The sequence below is a fragment of the Epinephelus moara genome, chromosome 8 (assembly GCF_006386435.1).
Source record: "Epinephelus moara isolate mb chromosome 8, YSFRI_EMoa_1.0, whole genome shotgun sequence".
NCBI classification, from domain to species: Eukaryota; Metazoa; Chordata; class Actinopteri; order Perciformes; family Serranidae; genus Epinephelus; species Epinephelus moara.
In genome coordinates, this window is record NC_065513.1 from 18,414,991 (window position 1) to 18,433,133 (window position 18,143).

At 42.8% G+C, this 18,143-nt stretch overlaps 2 protein-coding genes across 2 annotated transcripts; one reads left to right on the forward strand and one right to left on the reverse strand.

Moving 5' to 3' along the window:
- Nucleotides 1-1,500: 1,500 nt before the first annotated feature.
- nol6 (nucleolar protein 6 (RNA-associated)) lies at nucleotides 1,501-18,137 on the reverse strand. The gene is made up of 26 exons (XM_050051501.1): nucleotides 17,991-18,137; nucleotides 17,482-17,691; nucleotides 17,215-17,331; nucleotides 16,903-17,082; nucleotides 16,596-16,764; nucleotides 15,982-16,116; nucleotides 15,638-15,801; nucleotides 15,402-15,522; nucleotides 15,211-15,269; nucleotides 15,014-15,115; nucleotides 14,800-14,915; nucleotides 14,271-14,448; nucleotides 13,909-14,031; nucleotides 13,525-13,673; nucleotides 10,302-10,377; nucleotides 9,781-9,921; nucleotides 9,462-9,579; nucleotides 8,957-9,111; nucleotides 8,594-8,757; nucleotides 8,205-8,357; nucleotides 7,983-8,080; nucleotides 7,682-7,806; nucleotides 4,232-4,321; nucleotides 3,913-4,113; nucleotides 2,026-2,127; nucleotides 1,501-1,861 (listed from the first exon to the last, which is right to left on the reverse strand). Exons 1-26 carry the CDS (start codon nucleotides 18,027-18,029, stop codon nucleotides 1,712-1,714), a joined length of 3,435 nt encoding a protein of 1,144 aa, XP_049907458.1. The 5' UTR covers nucleotides 18,030-18,137; the 3' UTR covers nucleotides 1,501-1,711.
- On the forward strand, nucleotides 10,384-13,518 carry LOC126394587 (E3 SUMO-protein ligase ZBED1-like). Its single transcript, XM_050051502.1, has 2 exons — nucleotides 10,384-12,118; nucleotides 12,233-13,518. Exons 1-2 carry the CDS (start codon nucleotides 10,619-10,621, stop codon nucleotides 12,779-12,781), a joined length of 2,049 nt encoding a protein of 682 aa, XP_049907459.1. The 5' UTR covers nucleotides 10,384-10,618; the 3' UTR covers nucleotides 12,782-13,518.
- Nucleotides 18,138-18,143: the final 6 nt, after the last annotated feature.

Sequence of the window (18,143 nt, forward strand, 5' to 3'; positions counted from 1 at the left end):
ATTTTATGTATCTTATGGTTATTATTGTGGTGTACTATTAGGTACCTCATTGTATTTGCTTGTTTATTTCTATTGATCTGTTCAGCACTTTGGTCAACCTTGGTTGTTTTAAATGTGCTTTATAAATAAAGTTTGAGTTGAGTTGAGTTGAGTATTACGCTGGAATGTGCAACTAGCCGTAAATTGAGAACAGAAATGCAGCATCTAAAATGTTTGTCAGATTCTTGGTGTTCAGATGTGCATTTATATTTAGTTAACTTCCATCAAAACTGTGTACTGTGTGTCTAGTGCTGTCTTCTGTGTTCAAGGGGCTATGAGTGTGAGTTATGATCTCCCGTCTTGTGCTCTGCGTGATTAGAGATTGTTATCTCACTTATAGTAACAATGACTTAAAAGCTGTGGCTGTTGACCCCAATCACAGTTTTCCTTGAAATAAGGAAGAGTGAGACAATCTCTTTTCCATGAGCTTCTATGAAGCAGGCCATAAACAATTGTCTGAAAGTGCCATATCCTGTCAACTGGCAAGGCTCTATTTAATGATCAGAACCTTACACACACACCATGCCTTGCATCTCTGCGTCAACAGCAATGCTGAACGACAGTCATGTCTTTCTGGGTCAATGTCCTGCTGTGTTACAGTTTTTATTGTTGAACCACTAGTTTCAAGATGAATTGATTCACACAAAACTGCAACATAGAGCTACAACTAATCATCACCTTCATTATTAATTAACATTCTTTTTATTTGGTCAATTTAGTATCTAAAAATAGTGAAAAATGCCACCAGCTTCTAGAGCTAAAAGGTGCTGTATACAGTACTCAGAGCATTAGTGTAGCAGCAAACCACTATTTGCTATGTAAAGATCTAGTGGAGTAACAGCGTCCCGAACAGAGAATGAAATCATGATGCCTGTGTGTGATGTAATCCAAGCTTCACTGTTCATTGTTGTAGAAGACAGTCCGGCTGCACATGCATGTTAGTACATGAGAGTCCCTGTGAGTGTATCACACTGGCTAGCTAATCGCCTCCACACTGCACTGCACTCATAGAGCGGTTAATGCTGAGATCAGGAGGGCGTTGTCATTTAAGTGTAGAGCCCACTGTCTAGTTTCCCCCCCAGGTTAATAATGTTAGCTGTGTCAGCACTGTTGCCTTTGTTTGCGCTGTTTATTGAGTTAGCACCACTAGCTGCTAGATACCAGCTCAGCCACCTCCATGTTGAGAACCATGTGCAGACTATCCCACACCAGACTCTGAATCATAGATATGGTCTGAATGACACAGACAGCTCCTTCAAGCTGCTGCATCTAAATTGCTTGTTTTGTCCAAGCAACAGTCCAGACATAAATCTATTCACTTAACTCTCATAGAAAAGCAGCAAATCTCTGCATTTGAGAAGCTAAATTTTGTTTGAAAATGACTTACGCCATTAATCTTCCTTCTCATAATGTTATCCACTCATGGATAAGCTAATAGGCAGGCAGGCAGAGGAGTCAATATAAATCAAAAGAGTAGATATGCATTTATTAGACATGATACAGCTTCACCAAAACAAACGTGGCTGATCTTTAACAGCAACATTATTAACAGATAATATTGTTAACAACACGTCCAGAATGCATTCATGTGTCCATTGTTCTGTTTTGATAGCTCAGACACAAACAAGATAAAATGTTTTACATTATAATGCACCTGGTAAAAATGCTGTGTCTACAATGACCACTTTTCACTCCTGGCTTCCACTGATTTGATCAAGCCCTTGCCCATGATGCGGAAGTCCTCCAGTATAGCTTCAACGTTAGGAATGGTATTTGCTTCCTCCCCGGTCACCTGCACGCTCCGAGCAGAAATCTGCGACGTCTGCGATGAAGGAAAACATCAGTTCAGAATGGTGAATGTTGACGTGCGAGTGAAAAGAGGACGATGAAGGTGAAGGAGACATGATACAACAAAGCAAGCTGTTCGTAGTCAAAAAAGACCAGCTCCTGTATTAATTTAGACTGAGGACAAGGCTTAGACCTTACCTTAAAGGGCAGTGGTACGAAGGCCTTCGGCTTCCATAAAACTGCGATCACTGTTCCACCATGAGGGTCACAGAAGAAGAGGGCCAGGTCTCCAAAAGCCTCCTGGAAATAAATTCAGTTAGGTAATGCAACAGAGGTTCAGGACACTGGAGGACAGAATCAATTCTGTTCGAGTACTGTCCTCCACAAGAGGTTATATTTCACAACTCCTCTTTGATACGCCTGGTCTAATAATTAGCCCTTTGTTTGACTGCTTTGACTCATTACTTAAATAATGCCCAGGTGTAGACTTGTTCGTACTGTGCACATCATAGGACACGTACTGACTGCATAATTTAACCCACAGCCTTTCATCACATTGATGGGAAAAGACCTGGAAAGGAGTCAGAAAGAAAGACACAGAGAGAGGGTCTGTATTTCAGATTGCTTAATAACAACCCTGGCTGCGAACTGTAAATGACATTCAGAGCATTGATATAGCAGCAAACCACTATTTGCTATGGAAAGATATGGTGGAGATATGGCACCCTGTGCAGAGAAAAAAGTCACGCTCCCTCTGTTTGTAAAGTAATCTGAGCTTCTCTGTTCTTTGTAAAGCTGCCCCCGACTAAGAATTTTCCTAGTCGACCAATAGTCATCATTTAGGGCCATTAGTCGACTAGTTGCTTGCATCTTTAAAATATTGATTTAATTATTAAATGATATATTTTGGACGGGGCAACACAATGGTTTGAGTTGAAGGTGTGAGAAAGAATAGCATCAGTAACATTGTTAACACTGTGCTACATTACAGAGAAATACAAAACCATACTAATGAACCTTCATTAATATAGGCCTATATTTTATCTACAAGTGCACGTCACACACTGAGCGAGCCGCCTGTTAATGACGCTGTCGGCAAAGCAGTAGTGATTGTGCTAAGTGGCTAATGGGCATGTAGCTACTGACATGTTTCAGATGATGCGTCATGTTTGTAGTTGATCAATGAAGATGAGTTTACATATCAGCTTGGGTTCGTCCTTCACCTTCTCAAAATGATCCCACACTTTGGATTTCCTGCCCGACATGTTATTAACTAGCCTGTGGAATAACCGCAGGTACCAGCCTTGGAAAATAGGAGCCTTACACATACACATACTGCATCTTTAACTGCCTGGAAAACCAACGTTGGGTGCTGGGCGCTACTCTTGTGTCTTTTCTGTGCCAGCTTTCAAGAGCATGGCAGTAGGCGCTGTTTATAAGTGTGTAGGCCTATCATCCGTGGGACAGATGTAAAGCTCTAGTAGTTCTTTGTTTTGGTAGATACTTCAGCTACACGTGCATGTTAGTGCATGTGACTCCCTGTGTGGGTACTGCTCTGTCTAACTAATTGCCGCCACTCTGCACTGCAGTTATATGGTGGTCACCACTGATAACGCTGCCCTGACCCATGGTGGCGGAATGGCTTCAGCACAGAAACGTAACACCTACCCTCCTGTTCCCCCCACATTAACACTGTCAGCTCTGTCAGCACTGTTCACGCTGTTAGCATAGTTAGCTGCTAGCCGCCGGCCCAGCCACCTCTATGTTGAGAGCCGTGCACAAGAGTGTGTAGCAAGGGTGAAGAGCATGGTTGATAACTGCTGAAGTAGAAAAGTTCAGAGAAATGTCAGCTATGTTTCTAAGGAATCTACCTGCTCCTAGTTTCACTGGGTATTTCTCTACTTAGTAATTATTTTTTATTCCCAGGAAGCTGCTGGACGTCACAGGGAATATACTTTGGGCTTGAATGGCCAAGCTGCAACTTGCATGCGCAAATCCTGCTTCCCAGCTTTTCTCGCATCCTGTGTCAACAAGGCATAAGTAACCCCACCACACCTTCCTTTCAACCCGACAGACAAGACTCACTCTGAGCTCTGCCAAGTAGAGGGTTACAGGGTTGAAGTCAACGACAGGGAGGGCCCCTCCAGACTGGGCCAAACTGCCGGCCATGACGCCCCTATTGAAGGTGACAGTGGGAGGGTCCACTGCCTGAGCGAGCAGGGGAACCTGCTTGGGGCTCAGGTGAATCAACACATCGTAGGCATCCAGAGGAGGGCGCATGACCACCTGCACAAACACAGACGAATGCATCACAAGGCTGAAATATTAACTCATAATTCATTCAGATAGTGGACCACTGATTAAGGCAACAGTAAATGAGAGCTTCCAAGCATTTTTCACTCACCCTGACATCTTGTATCTGGCTGCCGTCAATCAGCTGATGTTCCAGTAACTTAAGACTCTCTGCAGCCACCGTCACCACACGCTGCAGCATCTGAAGACACAAAACCAAAACAGAACATTTAATGGTTAAACTGGGACTCTTCGGACATTCCAGAGCATGTCATATGGTATATAGACCACCATTGTGGTGGGACAGCTGTCAATTAGCACTGGAATGTCCATTTCCCAGTTTCTCAGAACACATAAAACATCTCCAACAATTGCAGACACGAAAAAGCAATAAAACGACCAGCATTATCTTCAGTGATATCCAGCAATTGTTGCGTTAAAAGGAGCCGCCTAATGTGTTTGTTTCAACCTGCTGATCAAAGCACACCCATATGTTTTGTGCATTAGTGCAAAAAGTCACTTACATATATAGCTATAACAAAACACAGGTAATATGAGGACATGCCTCAGTAATTATGACTATGATAACTGAAAACTAGTGGAAGAACCTTGTTTCTTTGTCGTTCTGAGAATGTGAAATCACTGCATGAAATTGTACTATGAAGTTGTAAATGTATTATGATATTCCACCACATTATCATTTTTGTACTATTATGTGCTAATATGTCGTCTTTCATCCACTTAGGCTTTTGTTAAAGGTACTCAAATAATTACAGTGACTTTCTTCCGACAACAGTTCCAAGTTCATTTCCAAAAAAGCTGGGATGCTGCTTAAAATGTATGTGAATAAAAACAAAAATGGGGATGAACTATGGTTCTCCTAAAATCTTATTTCAGCATTTAACCTACATTAATGATGGATACTCTTTTCTTCATACACAACTTGTACTTCTACTACATAGTTGTTTTGTTTTTGACTACAATTAGGCAGCTGATCCAGATTACAACCCCTGTTCATTCACCAGGGAAATGTTTAACGCACTTTCATTCACACCAACTTTAAATCTCTTTCTGGTTCAGTTGTAAATCACAACATGTGCAAAGCTTATTAACATTTCTGAGGTCATGTAGGTATTTTGTTGATGGAAAGCATCGTGTGTATTCTGAGAGAAACTCAAGGATTCAATCATCACTATCTGCCCTCTAGTGGTCATTCAGAGGTACTGAGACAACTACAAACAACACACTGAACCATAATCATCTCAGCTATTTGTTTTGATAAAACTTTTCAGTTTTTTTTCTTTTCTCCAGAATTTTTTTCTTTCAACCCAGTTAAGCACTTTGAACAAAGATTCTGACATTCACCAATGTTTTCTTATTTGGGATTTGTTCTCAGGAAAGAACTGAATCTACACACATTTGAGTGCAGACATGTTTGTGCAAAAATAATTGGTAAGTGTGTTTTCTTCAGTTCTATAGTTGTGTAATATTACAATATTTAAATTATATACATTTTTTTTACCATTTATAACATTTTTAACAATCATTTCATTATTTTACATTTAATAAAAATAAAACAAATTATATCTTAAAATAAACACTACCATACAAATCAATTATGTTGATTGGGAATCATGCCATCCAATAATTAGTGATCGTTCACTCTATTTATGGGCCCAAAGTAGGCCTGTTTCTGTTCCCTGGGTCTGCTCGCACAATGCCGCATTTCCCGCTGCTCCAAGATGGTGCAGATGGTGCCCTGAGAAGGGAACGCATCCTGCAGGACCATATAGATCTATTTGCAGAGAGTGATGAGGGCAAGCCTGTCCCCCTCCTGTGGTCAGTGTCTCTCCTCTGTGTTTGGCAGTATTTTTGTGGCAACAGATTTAAGATTGAGCATTTTTTTTTTTTTTTTTTTAAGATATCTTTTCGGGCATTTTTAGCCTTTAATGGATAGGACAGAGAAGCGTGAAGGGGGGGGGGGAGGGAGTGACATGCAGCAAAGGGCCACAGGCTGGAGTCAAACCCGGGCTGCTGCGGCAACAGCCTTGTATATGGGGCGCCTGCTCTACCACTAAGCCACCGACGCCCCAAGATTGAGCCTTTTTTTAAATGAATCAGTTGTGTGCCCTTCTCACAATACAGCATTTGCTTAACAAGTAATAGCATCTCATGCATCGTTTTTTTTATACCCACTACTGACGTTATTAAATATGACAGCTCATTTGGAGTTCACCTCCTGCAGAAGTACCTCGCTCATAAACTATCGAAGTGTTTTTTATGTTTGGAGTCCAGTGCTCCACCCTCTTTAGACTTTTGTTTGGGCTTTCTTAACTTAATCTCTTAACTTTTCTTTTAAATATCTGTGTGTGCACACGGCTCTGCAGTCTCATGCCCTTTGGGATTTGGGATTTGCAGGGCGTTTACCTAAATGCTAATTAGGATCAACTGGCAGGCACTTTCAATTTACAAGGTCAAGGGGAGTCTTCATTATATGCACACAACTGTGAACAATTCTGTGGTTTGAGGATACGTCATGAATCTGACAAACTTTTCTTTGGAAATTTTCAAGAACAAACTTAAAAAAAAAAAAAAAAACTAAGGAGGATAGTGTTGAATGAGGCCGAATGACGTCTGTGTCAGGACGTCACAGAGCACAAAGTTCCTGTTCTCTGCCACTGGTATAAAGGAGGATGCTGGGAAAAAGGCTCAGTTTTAATGCTGGGTTTGGAGGAGGAGTGAGGTGGGATAACACAGGAAGCTTATCTGGGTCAGCTACGCACCATGGGAAGCTGGTGTGCTTACCTTTTCTGTACACTGCTGTGTGCCGCTGGACTCCTTTACAGCTACGGTCAAGTCCAAACAGAGGAATACAAAGCTAAATATTTAACCTATTTCACTACGACTGAGGACGGCAATGAAAAACAACTGGTGAGCTACACCTGATGGTCTCCCAAAGCATAAATAGTGCTGGTCGAAATTCTTCATGATGTTGTTTCTTATTTGATATTGTGGTTTTCTATTGTTTATTAAAGTAAGACATAATATTTCTGCATCCCCAGATCAATAATTTACATGGAGTTTTAGAAAGACTTCAGAACAATGAATTTCCAGCTCTAAGAAAAAGGCATGGCTATCTACCTGTGGTGCGTAATGCAACGACTCCATTTGAAATTCCTGAAATCATTCTGTTTGGCTTAATATGTTCATCATCTTTCCATCTTACTTCAATTTGGTGTCTTGTCTTTTCAGTGTGATCCAGGAGACCAGTGTGCACTAAGGAAAGGCTCCAGGATCGGGAAACTATGTGACTGCTTTCTGCCGAGAACGTGCAACTCTTTTTTTCACCGTTGTTTGTGATTGTTTACCAAACAAACACTAAAAATAATTTATAAGTTTCTGATGTATTTGATGTCATAGTTCTCAAGTATTCAATTGCCTATTTTTTTCCTGCTACTGTCTAATCGTAATATTTAATTTTTTTTTTAATTCAGTGTTGAGTGCTGATCTATTAAACATGTTGTTGTGTGAGTTTTGTGCTTGTGTTTGTGTGTCCACTGACCTGTACACTAGGAGCTCGCTTGGTCCACATAGATTGTTTTTTGTCCTTAGGCGTAGCTATAAACATGACGGGCAGAGACTCTCTGGAGGCCATGAAGTCATTCTTGATCTCTGTGTATTCGACGGCTGCACGTGACAGAGTGGTGAAAAACAATCACACTTGGTGTTGAAACAGCAACGAATACGAGCAGGATCTTAAAGTATGTCCGGTGTGAATATAGAACGAGGTCAGGGGCGAATTTGTTTGTGTGACACAGAGGGAAAAGGGGTGTGTGTGTGTGTGTGTGTGTGTATGTGCTTGCCTGTGAGCTGGTTGTTGAGGTTGACTACCAGCGGGTTGTTCCTCCAGTCAAAGGAAGAAAGCAGATGAAGGAAACGAAGGAAGCCGACCTGAGGAGAGCTGAGGAAAACAGAAATCATTCACATGACCTATTGAATGAACAAAGGGAAGTTAAAAAAAAAAGTTGTCCACAATTGAGACTGATATGGTGGACTGATTATTAAAAAGTATGAGCCGTAGTTACCCGGGAGAAGTAAAGGGTGCAGGCTGCAGGAAAAGCGACGCCACAAGCAGGTCTGCTGTGTCCTCTGTGATGTCTTCACTGAAGAGCTGCGCCCCCAGCCAGCGTTTGGCCAGGCGACACACTGCCCCGAAACATGGGTGCTGCTGCTGGAGCCTACCAACAACAGGATGACATGTATGACATGGAGAAAAAATTGAGGAAATGGTGCATACAGGGCAAGGAAAATAATGAAGAAACAGGAAAGAGGCAAAAATGTGGCGACAGAAAGGAAGAAAAGTAGGACAAAGGTTGAAGAAAGTTAAAGCATATAATCAAAAATAACATAGGGTTGAAAAACTGAGGGAAACAGCAGGAGCCCTACAACCCTGCTTTCTCTCACTACTACTTACCCGTGCAATGTGCTGGTAAGAAGCGGCTTGTGAATGGTGGCCATCTCCAGAGCCTGAGCCTCCTCGTTGTCCCTTACAACCAGCAGCCCCTCTTCATTCACACTCTCCCTCAGCACCTGAGGCTCACGATGGTACGCCACCTGGATGCGGAACAGAAAGCCATCCTGGATCCACAGACAAATGGAAATAAATGAGCATGAATAAACAATAAACAAAATACTGTGAACTGCGATTTAAAAACAAAACAAAACACTGTACCAACAATATGCCTGAACACACCACAAACCTATAATTAGAGTCCAGAGAAACCACAGTCAAGTCCACAGACAAGTGTGGGACCTGTACACAAACTCAAAAATATACCTTCCAGACATCTAGGTGTGCAGGGCACGGCCTGCACGTGTAATTATGGTGCTTCTTGAGTAACTCTCCGAGGCGGATGTGGAAGGCAGTTCGGAGGTGGCGGATGGCGAGGCGGTCGTGAGGCCACTTTCCACTCCCCTCCATGTGACAGATCACTGAGAGAGCACAGTTACCAATACATTGGTATACGAGTTAGTATTGCTAAATGCCTGTGGTTATGTGGCTGTAATTTCCCTGCTTTGAATACACAGGTTGTAACTCTGTTGTTTAGCAATTCTGAAATAACTAGGTACATTACAGAAGTCAAAGAAGGTATGTTCCAGTCACAAACATTTTCTATGGCAGACGGTGCAGGAATGACTTAAGTCTAGATCAGTAGGGCGTTTGTACTTCATGAGGTGGGTGTGCTACGAGATAGATGGATAGGTTACTGAGGAGGAAGTGGGTATACCCTGAATACTTGTGTAAAAACTCTTAAGTAGTTGCTGGTGGATGAAACACTAACCTGTGATAGGGGTGATATAAGCAGGGCAGGGTTTGCCCTCCTTAGGTACCAATGATCTGGACATCTTTTCTCTGTCAAAGAAGGAATAGTCCAGCTTCAGTGGCAGAGGGGGGAAGACCTGCAAGGCACAGATTAAATGTTAGGACTATCATAAAATTTACAGTTTGCAATAACCTCAGCCATCAATAACTTCACAGAAGCTCACTGAACTTGAGTTGCATTTGCTGTAGTGTTTTAAATAATGCAAAATTACTTATATTTTACTACTATGACACTGCATTTATTGGAGCAAATTGCTGTCAAGAACAACCAGCTTTACCTGTGTGTATCTGAGTGCAGGGTGGGCTCCTTGCACTGCTGTGATGGACAGAGGCAGACCTTCCAGCCTCCACAGTTTTCTACTGAGGTCATCATAGGACTGAACTACCAGTAAACTCTCCTCCTCTCCAGTACTGGTCTCCTGAAGAGCACAATGTCAAACACATGGCATACATACACAGTTTTAGACTGCATTTATTTTGTGATAAAACAGCAACACTAACACCCACTTCTGGGGGTGTGCACCATTTTCTTTTGATTAAACAACAAGCATTATAAAATAACAAGAATCTAGTAAATGAGCAACATAATATAAATTAATTGCACTATTAGTTTAACGTATATTCCAACAGGAACACACACACAAAACAGCATTAAGTAAAAGAAAAATACTTATTAATAAACAAGTGCAACAACAACAATACAACATTCACCATACAACACATAAAACAATATTCTATTGTTTTTTGTTAATACAGCTAATCAATTTTCGGATTTAAAATCAACCGATTTGCCTTTTACCTCACTTCCCGTTTTGATGACGTCATCCACCATCGCCCCCACATAACGCACACAGGATTCGGGGATATCTGCATGCCTGGTGGATAATAAATATATTATTTTCTTTTTAAAAACGACGTTTCAACAAACTCATACCCACACTCGCCTAACTTTCATTTTCTGTCAGGACATATGCAAAAGTGAAACTGGTCACAAACTGGCTTTTTATTACCCAAAAGACCCTTTTTTGGCGGTGGCAGTCAGTGCTAGCTGCTAACATTAGCTAGCTAGCTAACGTTTAAAACATTTTCAGACATTAGCCAACTGCACGGAAAATAATGAAGCGTACGGGGAGGAGACGGAGCTCTGTGTGGGACTGCTTTGAACAAGTGGGGAACTTCGTCCGCTGCATGAAATGTGACGCTACGCTGAAGTACTGCGGCGGAGCCACCAGCTCCATGATGAACCACATGAGCAGGCACCATCCGTCCACGGCACCCATAGACGAGGACGAGAAACCGGTGATTTGTACCGTTCAGTGCATGGAGGAGGAGAGCAGCGCTAATTCGGACGGCATGCAGGTTGCTATCATGCCACCCAACGTAAACATGACTGCCAACCCCCATGAGCGTGACTATGGAGAGAGGAAGCGCCTGAAGCGGAGCTCTGTGTGGGACATTTTCATCAAAGTGGACGACGAGGTGCACTGCACGATGTGCGACACCAAGCTGAAGTACAGGAGCAGCACCACGAGCATGATGTACCACATCAAAAACAAGCACCCAGACACTATGCCTAATGATGGCGTGTCACTGGCAACACATGCAGAGGTGACTGAGCTCATCTCCAGAATGATAGAGAAGGACATGCTTCCCATCAGCGTGGTTAGTGGTGATGGCTTTCGCGAGCTACTTACACACACTGTGCATAACTATAAAATGCCATCTGTTGGTGATATCACGCGCCTCATTGAAGGTCATTTCCATGAGAAGGTGGAGGAGCTTGTGGTGCAGCTGGGCAGAGTGGAGAAAGTGGCTCTCACTGCTGACTTCTGGACAGCCCTCCCATTTCAGAGGTACATTACAGTTTTCTGTTCGTTCATAACAGAGGACTGGCAGGGGAGGTCAGCTGTGTTGCAGACACACAAGCTATCATCAGACAGCCACACCACTACAGACAGCATCACAGAGAAGCTTCTTAACACCGTGCAGTCCTGGGGTATTGCTGGCAAAGTGACTGCATGTGTTCATAACAACATACAGGACATCTTGTCAGCCAATGCGTGTGCCCGTGTCACCTGGGACTATGCAACTTGCTTTGCCACAACACTGCAGCTAGCTGTCAGCGATGGGCTGAGTGAGGATCTAGTCCGCATCATTGTTGCTGCAGGAAAACTAGTCAAACACTTCAATCAAAACTTGCTGGCAAGCGAGGCCTTGGAGCAGAAGCAAGTTCAGATGTGCCTGCCACAGCACAAGCTTATCCAGTCGAGCAAAGCTAGATGGGACACAATCTGCGATATGTTTGAACGGTTACTGGAGCAGCGGTGGGCGATTAAAGCTGTGCTCTCTGATCGCACAATTACCAACAGACAGGAAGCCCAGATCCTTGAGATTGAAGATGATTGCTGGCAAATAATTGAGAATTTCACACCTGTGCTGGCAACTCTGAAATGGGCAACCACAGTCATATCTGCTGAAACAGAAGTGTCCATTTCAAACATCTACCCAATCACATTCAGCCTCATTCAGACCCACCTTGTGCCAAAAGAAAATGATGTGGAACAAGTCTCTGAGTTTAAGCTGAAAGTTCAGAAGTCACTTAGAATTCACATGGAGGTAGGCATAAAGTAATCAATTTGTCTGTTAACTGGCATGCATTTGGACATGATTTTAGTAGAAGTGCTGATTAAAATAAACAATCTGTATTCTATTTCATTTTACCGTTCACAGGTGGACTCTAACGACCTAGCCTCCAAACCCGCTCTGATAGCCTCTATGCTGGACCCTCGTCACAAACATCTCAGCTTCCTGACGCCGACGGGGAGACTAGCCGCAAAGGTTAAACTGCATGAACTGGTTTCAAAATTAGATGTGATAACTACTACTGTGGGCACAAAGGATGAACAGCAGGAGATCCTGGTCACGCCTGACATTAGCCAGGTGGCTATGCCCTCACAACTGAGAAGCGACACCAAGAACACCATGATGTTGCTCCTGGGAGACAACTACAGCTCCTCCTACGCCACGGACTCGGAGGCTCAGGTAGATTACTACTTGAGAGACATTGCTCCTTCACTGGACATAAACCCCCTTGACTGGTGGAGGGTAAATGGACCGAGATTCCCCAAACTGGCTACTCTGGCGAGACACTATTTGTGTGTACCTGGAGTATCGCTGCCGTCTTTATTGTCAGAGGCTGGACAAACGTTTGCAACGAGGCGTACAAGACTGAGCGCAGAGCATACTGACATGATGATCTTTGTCAACAGAAATACATAACTTGCATGACCCTACATGATGGAAGAGTACACTGACCTACACCAATTATAAGCTTACTGTAGGGCAATAGAGGGCAAGAGGCAATGGGTACAAGTAGGTATGGCTGTTACAAGAAAGAATGTTAATATGTTGTATATGCTGGTGCAAATAATGCTACAAACTACTTATTTTTTTTAAATCAACAAAACTTTTTTTCCCCTCAATAGTCACTGTGAACTGAGCGGCAGTCAAATACCTAACTATACCGTAGCTATTGCTGTAGTTCCCAACATCAAAACACAGTGATTTGTCTTATTACCTCACTTGAATTGTCTGCTGACACCTGACCTGGCTTTTAGTAGTGGATAGTGAGCCGATGTTTAAATGACGTCAGCAATATCTGTGTTAGTGCAAGGACACTACAAATCCTTGGCATTCTACATCAAACATGAGGCATAACCATGGATCTACTAAAGGCTGCTTACAGTATAACCTTTGCCATTACACAGGTAATATGTTTTGTGCATGGTCGTTACAAACACATTCATGATAGATTTCTGTACGACAGTCTACATAGAAGGGTTAAACTAAAAACAATGAAGAACTATCACTGGTTTGTTCCTTTGTTAGCATGGTAGAATACTAAATAACTGTATTATCAATACAGCTAGAAACTCACTGACCAAACTAACTGTATTATTGACTAGTATTATTGTGGTGTCTGTCGTGTCTTTTAATGTGCTACACAAATATAAAATACATACAGCTGTAGCAGGTGTGCAATGATCTGTTTGGGGACCATCCGTTTCTCGCACATGCTCTTTCCGTCCCACAGCACAGCCTCAGTGATGGCACCGTCCTGGAAGCGACGCAGCTCGGAGCGAGAACCCCACAGCTGACGAAACTCAGCTGCCTGGCAAAAGAACACCGCTGTTGTTAATAATGAATCATAATGCAAGCATGGTAACACATGAAGGATAAAGAAACAAGTCTACAAAACAGTTTAATAAAAACAAGCTCAAATTCTAGACAGGTTAGTCTCTTTTGCATGCAACCAGAAAAGCCTTTTAAAAAGGTGCAAATGCTCACCATATCCTAAATATAACACTACAAACACATGCACAGAAAGGAGAGACAGGTGAGGTTACCTTGGGGCTGTCTGCAGGTGGGCCTCTTTCCAAGACAGAGGCTGCCAGCTCTGGCTGTAAGAGCAAACCGAAGGAGAGAGGAGGTTGGGCTTTATGTTTTGGGGCCTCACTCTCCACAGACCACTGTAATGAAAGAAGCATGAGAAGACAGTTCAGCAATTTCAAAGATCTAAAACTGTAAATCATATTTACAGGAGTGTTTTTTTGTCTCACTCCTCTAATACACTTTAAACTGTGTTGACTCAAGACCACATACTGTTACGGCAGACGCGCTGATTCAACCAGGGTTTTGTTAAGCACTGAAAAGTAGGTATGGACCGTCTGCCAGCTGAATACGCCACATCAAACTAAATCTTTCTCACCTCAAGGTCAGGAGGGAGGGAGTGGGTTAGGAGGTGAATCCTTTGGCCCAGTCCTTGCTGAAGCAGGGTCAGAATAAAAGGGAGTGCCGTTTGGACATAATTTCCACTGTGGTCCATCAGCTCACTGAGGAGATCCAGTTTCTTACAGCTGGACTGAAGCTTCACCAGCTCACATAACCTGGGTGGGGGATGGAAAGCACAAAACTGAAGTCAGCAGGATGAGAATGGGAAGACAATGTGAAAGAGTTCTGCTGTAAATGGGAAACACTTGTGATGTCAGGCTAGCAGTAGTTTTTTTTTTTCAGTACCCTATTTATTACCTGACATTTATGACCCTGACAATGACTGTGTACGAGATGGTGTCTAAACTATCTTAAGCCAGAACCTGTAAAGAAGAAGTTAACACATTGACAGTGGAAAATGATATGTGCTGCAGAGGAGAGGTAAAAACTAAGCTGTTATGTAGTACATCATAGAGAGACTGGATATAATTTTGTTTTGGTGCATTAGCTGATAAATAGAGCCGTACTGGAATACATGGTCACTTGTCCGTATCATGGGTTTGGGGGTCATGAGGAGACTGTGGAACCCATCCACTGTAGGATTGTCCCAGAACTGCATCGACACAGATGCCTCGTGCTGCAGCTGAAAACCAATTTGAAAACAGTCACAACCTGTTGCTTATTGTCACCAGTGTAAAACAAATCCAGCTTGAAATCACATTTTGTTTTCCCAGTATTTACCTGTTTGTAGGTACAAGTGGTCATGTCAGCACACATGTTGAGATGTCCTGAAGGGTCGACGAATACGACCTGGAAAGCGTTGTGGAACTCTGGAAGAGATGGCTGCAGGGACAGAAATAAATAGAAAGGGGGCAATAATTATTAATTCAGGAGGTAAACAAGAGTGTGAATAAGCTACATGCACAGCGACCACTTACAGCTGTGAAGTCAGGATCTCTGGCCAGGCTAATTCCATCCACTGTCAGGTCTGTAGATGCTGAGGGTTCGGACGAGAGGTGGGTAAGTTGCAACATATTCAAAACAGGGATAATCACTCCTACTGTCTATCATATTATGTATATTATTTGTATTTATAAAAACTGGTTTGGTGGGTTTTAAATTTGCTTACCCAGGAAGTTCAGGGTGTTTCGAAGCAGCTGATAGGCCGTCATGGAGTTACTGATTCTGTGAGTGGTCAGCAGGTACGCCAACAGCATTGAAGCCAGGAAACCATTAAAACAACCAGTGCCCTATAAGACATTAAGAGAGCAAATACAAAGGTGAGGGGTGAGATAAATGGAGTCAGAAGACTAATAAATAAAGAAGGAAGTGCAATAACTAAGACAGCGATCGCGAGCCTCCTACCTGGTCGAGCTCTCTTTGACGAAGCCAGACTTTGAGCAAAGCCACCCCATCAGCAAAAGCTGAACACTGGGAGCTGACAGCAGAGAGAAACTGGAGGTGAGCCCTGGGCAGTAAATCCCCCAGAACAGAGCTGTTGTAATGTGGAGTGGGAGGTTCACTGCTCTCTGCAACAGACAAACAAGAAATAAATTGGTCTTGATTAAAGCAATAATTCAATTTAACTGTTGCTGAAAAACGATGTAGTCCTGATTATACATATGATCATTGTTTGTTTACAGGTGATGAGATAATTGTGATGAATAACATTTGCAGAGCTAGCTGCATAACTTAACATTGAATCTTACCAGATAGGGAGGTCTGTAATCCGGTGTACCATTCTGTCCGGACATTATTCCTTTGAGGGTGGAAACGGCTGGGCTTGAAGAATCCAGGAGGCGGACAGGCATGAACACGTAGAGTGAAGCTGGAAGAGTCTTTACCTGAGAAGACAGGGCACAATACATCATGATCATAACCAAAAACAAAATACTATGAAAGATATGCAAAGAAAATTAAATACAACACTCTTCAACATTAACAGTGTTCTGTACAATATGATGTAAATTGAAGGAAATTTTCACTCTCCAAATGACCATTTGGATATCAATTACTCATCCTGTATTACATTTGTGAAGAAAACTTTGATTTCTTGCATCTCTTCGGTGAACAAAGTATTCAAAAACTGAGAAAATTCTGAATGAAATGAAGTCATATAAGTCTGCGTTTATAACAACAGCAAAGGTATATCAAAACACCCCTATGACTTCAATTTATCCAAAATGTTCTCAGTTTTTGGATTCTTCATTCATCGGAGGCATGCAAGAATAACAAATATTTCCTTACAAATTCAGCGTAACATGGGGTGACTAACTGACATACAAATGGTCATTTGGGGGATGAATTATTCCTGTAAAAGTACCTGGACGGGTCAGCAGCAGAACAGGTCGGAGTCGGTTGCCATGGAGACAAGAATAACGCATGCTTCCAATGTCAGAGGAGGATGCGAGATGCTGAGCCAGGCCTGCCAGGTAAAGAGCCCTTTTCCTCGGATACCTCTGGTTCACGACATCCTTCGGGTGGAGGATACTCTAATAACAGAGGGATAAGCAGGTGTCTTTTATAATCTAATGACTGTATCATCATGTTGCATTAAGTTCAGGACTACAACACACTGATCTCAATGCTTCAAGTGGTGTATTGAAATAAAACAGAGGGAGGTGTCTTACAGCCGGGATTGTGACAGCCAGGTCCACCATGATGCGCGGTTTGGTGCAGGTGCCGAGGGGGTAGCTGCCAATCAGATCGACAGAGGCAGGAGGTGCCATGTGGAACTTGCCCTTTGTTGTTTTGGGCACCAGGAGGAAAGGGACTTTGACTTCACCAGACAGCCATGACAGGTCACTTACCTGAACACAGAGAGGGATTGAGTAGAATATGCTCACAGATTTTCATGTGTGAATTTGTGTAGAGACGAATAAATGGAATAGAGCCTCTACGCCCAATCATGAAGCTGTTCTTCCAGTTAAAGCACTACAAACCTCAACCTCTGGTGACTCTGGTACAGTCTGAAGCAGCTTGGTGACTGTCTGAATGAAAGCATCGATTTGCTGTTTCCTACGCTCACTCAGGGCGACCTCTTTCAGCAGCTCCTCCATCTGTTATTGGTGACAGATTACAGACATTTATTAGGAGTGTGTGAAGGGTTGTGTGGTTGTTGTTTACATGTGACAACAGGCTTGACTTCAGACATAACCCCATCTCCTTTTCATGTCTCTGTTCATGTCCATGTAAGTCAGAGGTCTCACCTGCATTTTGAGCAGGCTGCAGTGAAACAGGCTTTCTGCCTCTTTCAGCTGGTTCAGCTCCTCAGCTGTAGGAGGTCTGTACAGGTCACTTCTGGACAGCTTCACCGGGTGATAGACCACCTCCTCCCCTGCTGCCTCCTCTGGTTTGCTCCTTTTAGCCTTAATGGGAGCCTCATTTTCCTCCTCCTCATTGCTCTCTGAGGGAACCATCTGTAAAATAACATGTAGTTGCAGCTCGGTTTGATTCAACGTTTACTTTCATTACTACGTAGGAATCACAATGAAAGAGTAATGTGTTATTTAAATGTTAATTCCGGTGTTTGTCTACATTGTCTCAGCTATGCCTGTTGTACATTCAGTTTCTATTAATTACATCCTCCACGTTTACGTTAGTCTAGTTGCCAAACTGTAGGCAAGCATGCAACCACAGAGTAAACTGTCCCGTGGGTTCACTGAGCGGTAGTTAGCCACCAAGCAGCCAAACTCACGATAAATATCACCAGACTTACCTCTGCTGGTTCCTTGGTAACTGCTTGCTTCTTCTTCATGTCTGGTTTCCTCTGAATATGATAAAATTCCGATATTTTAAAAGATTCAATCAACACTTCTTTCCCTTCATTGCGCTTTCACATGTGCAAAGGGTCAGTCAACCATGCTACGAA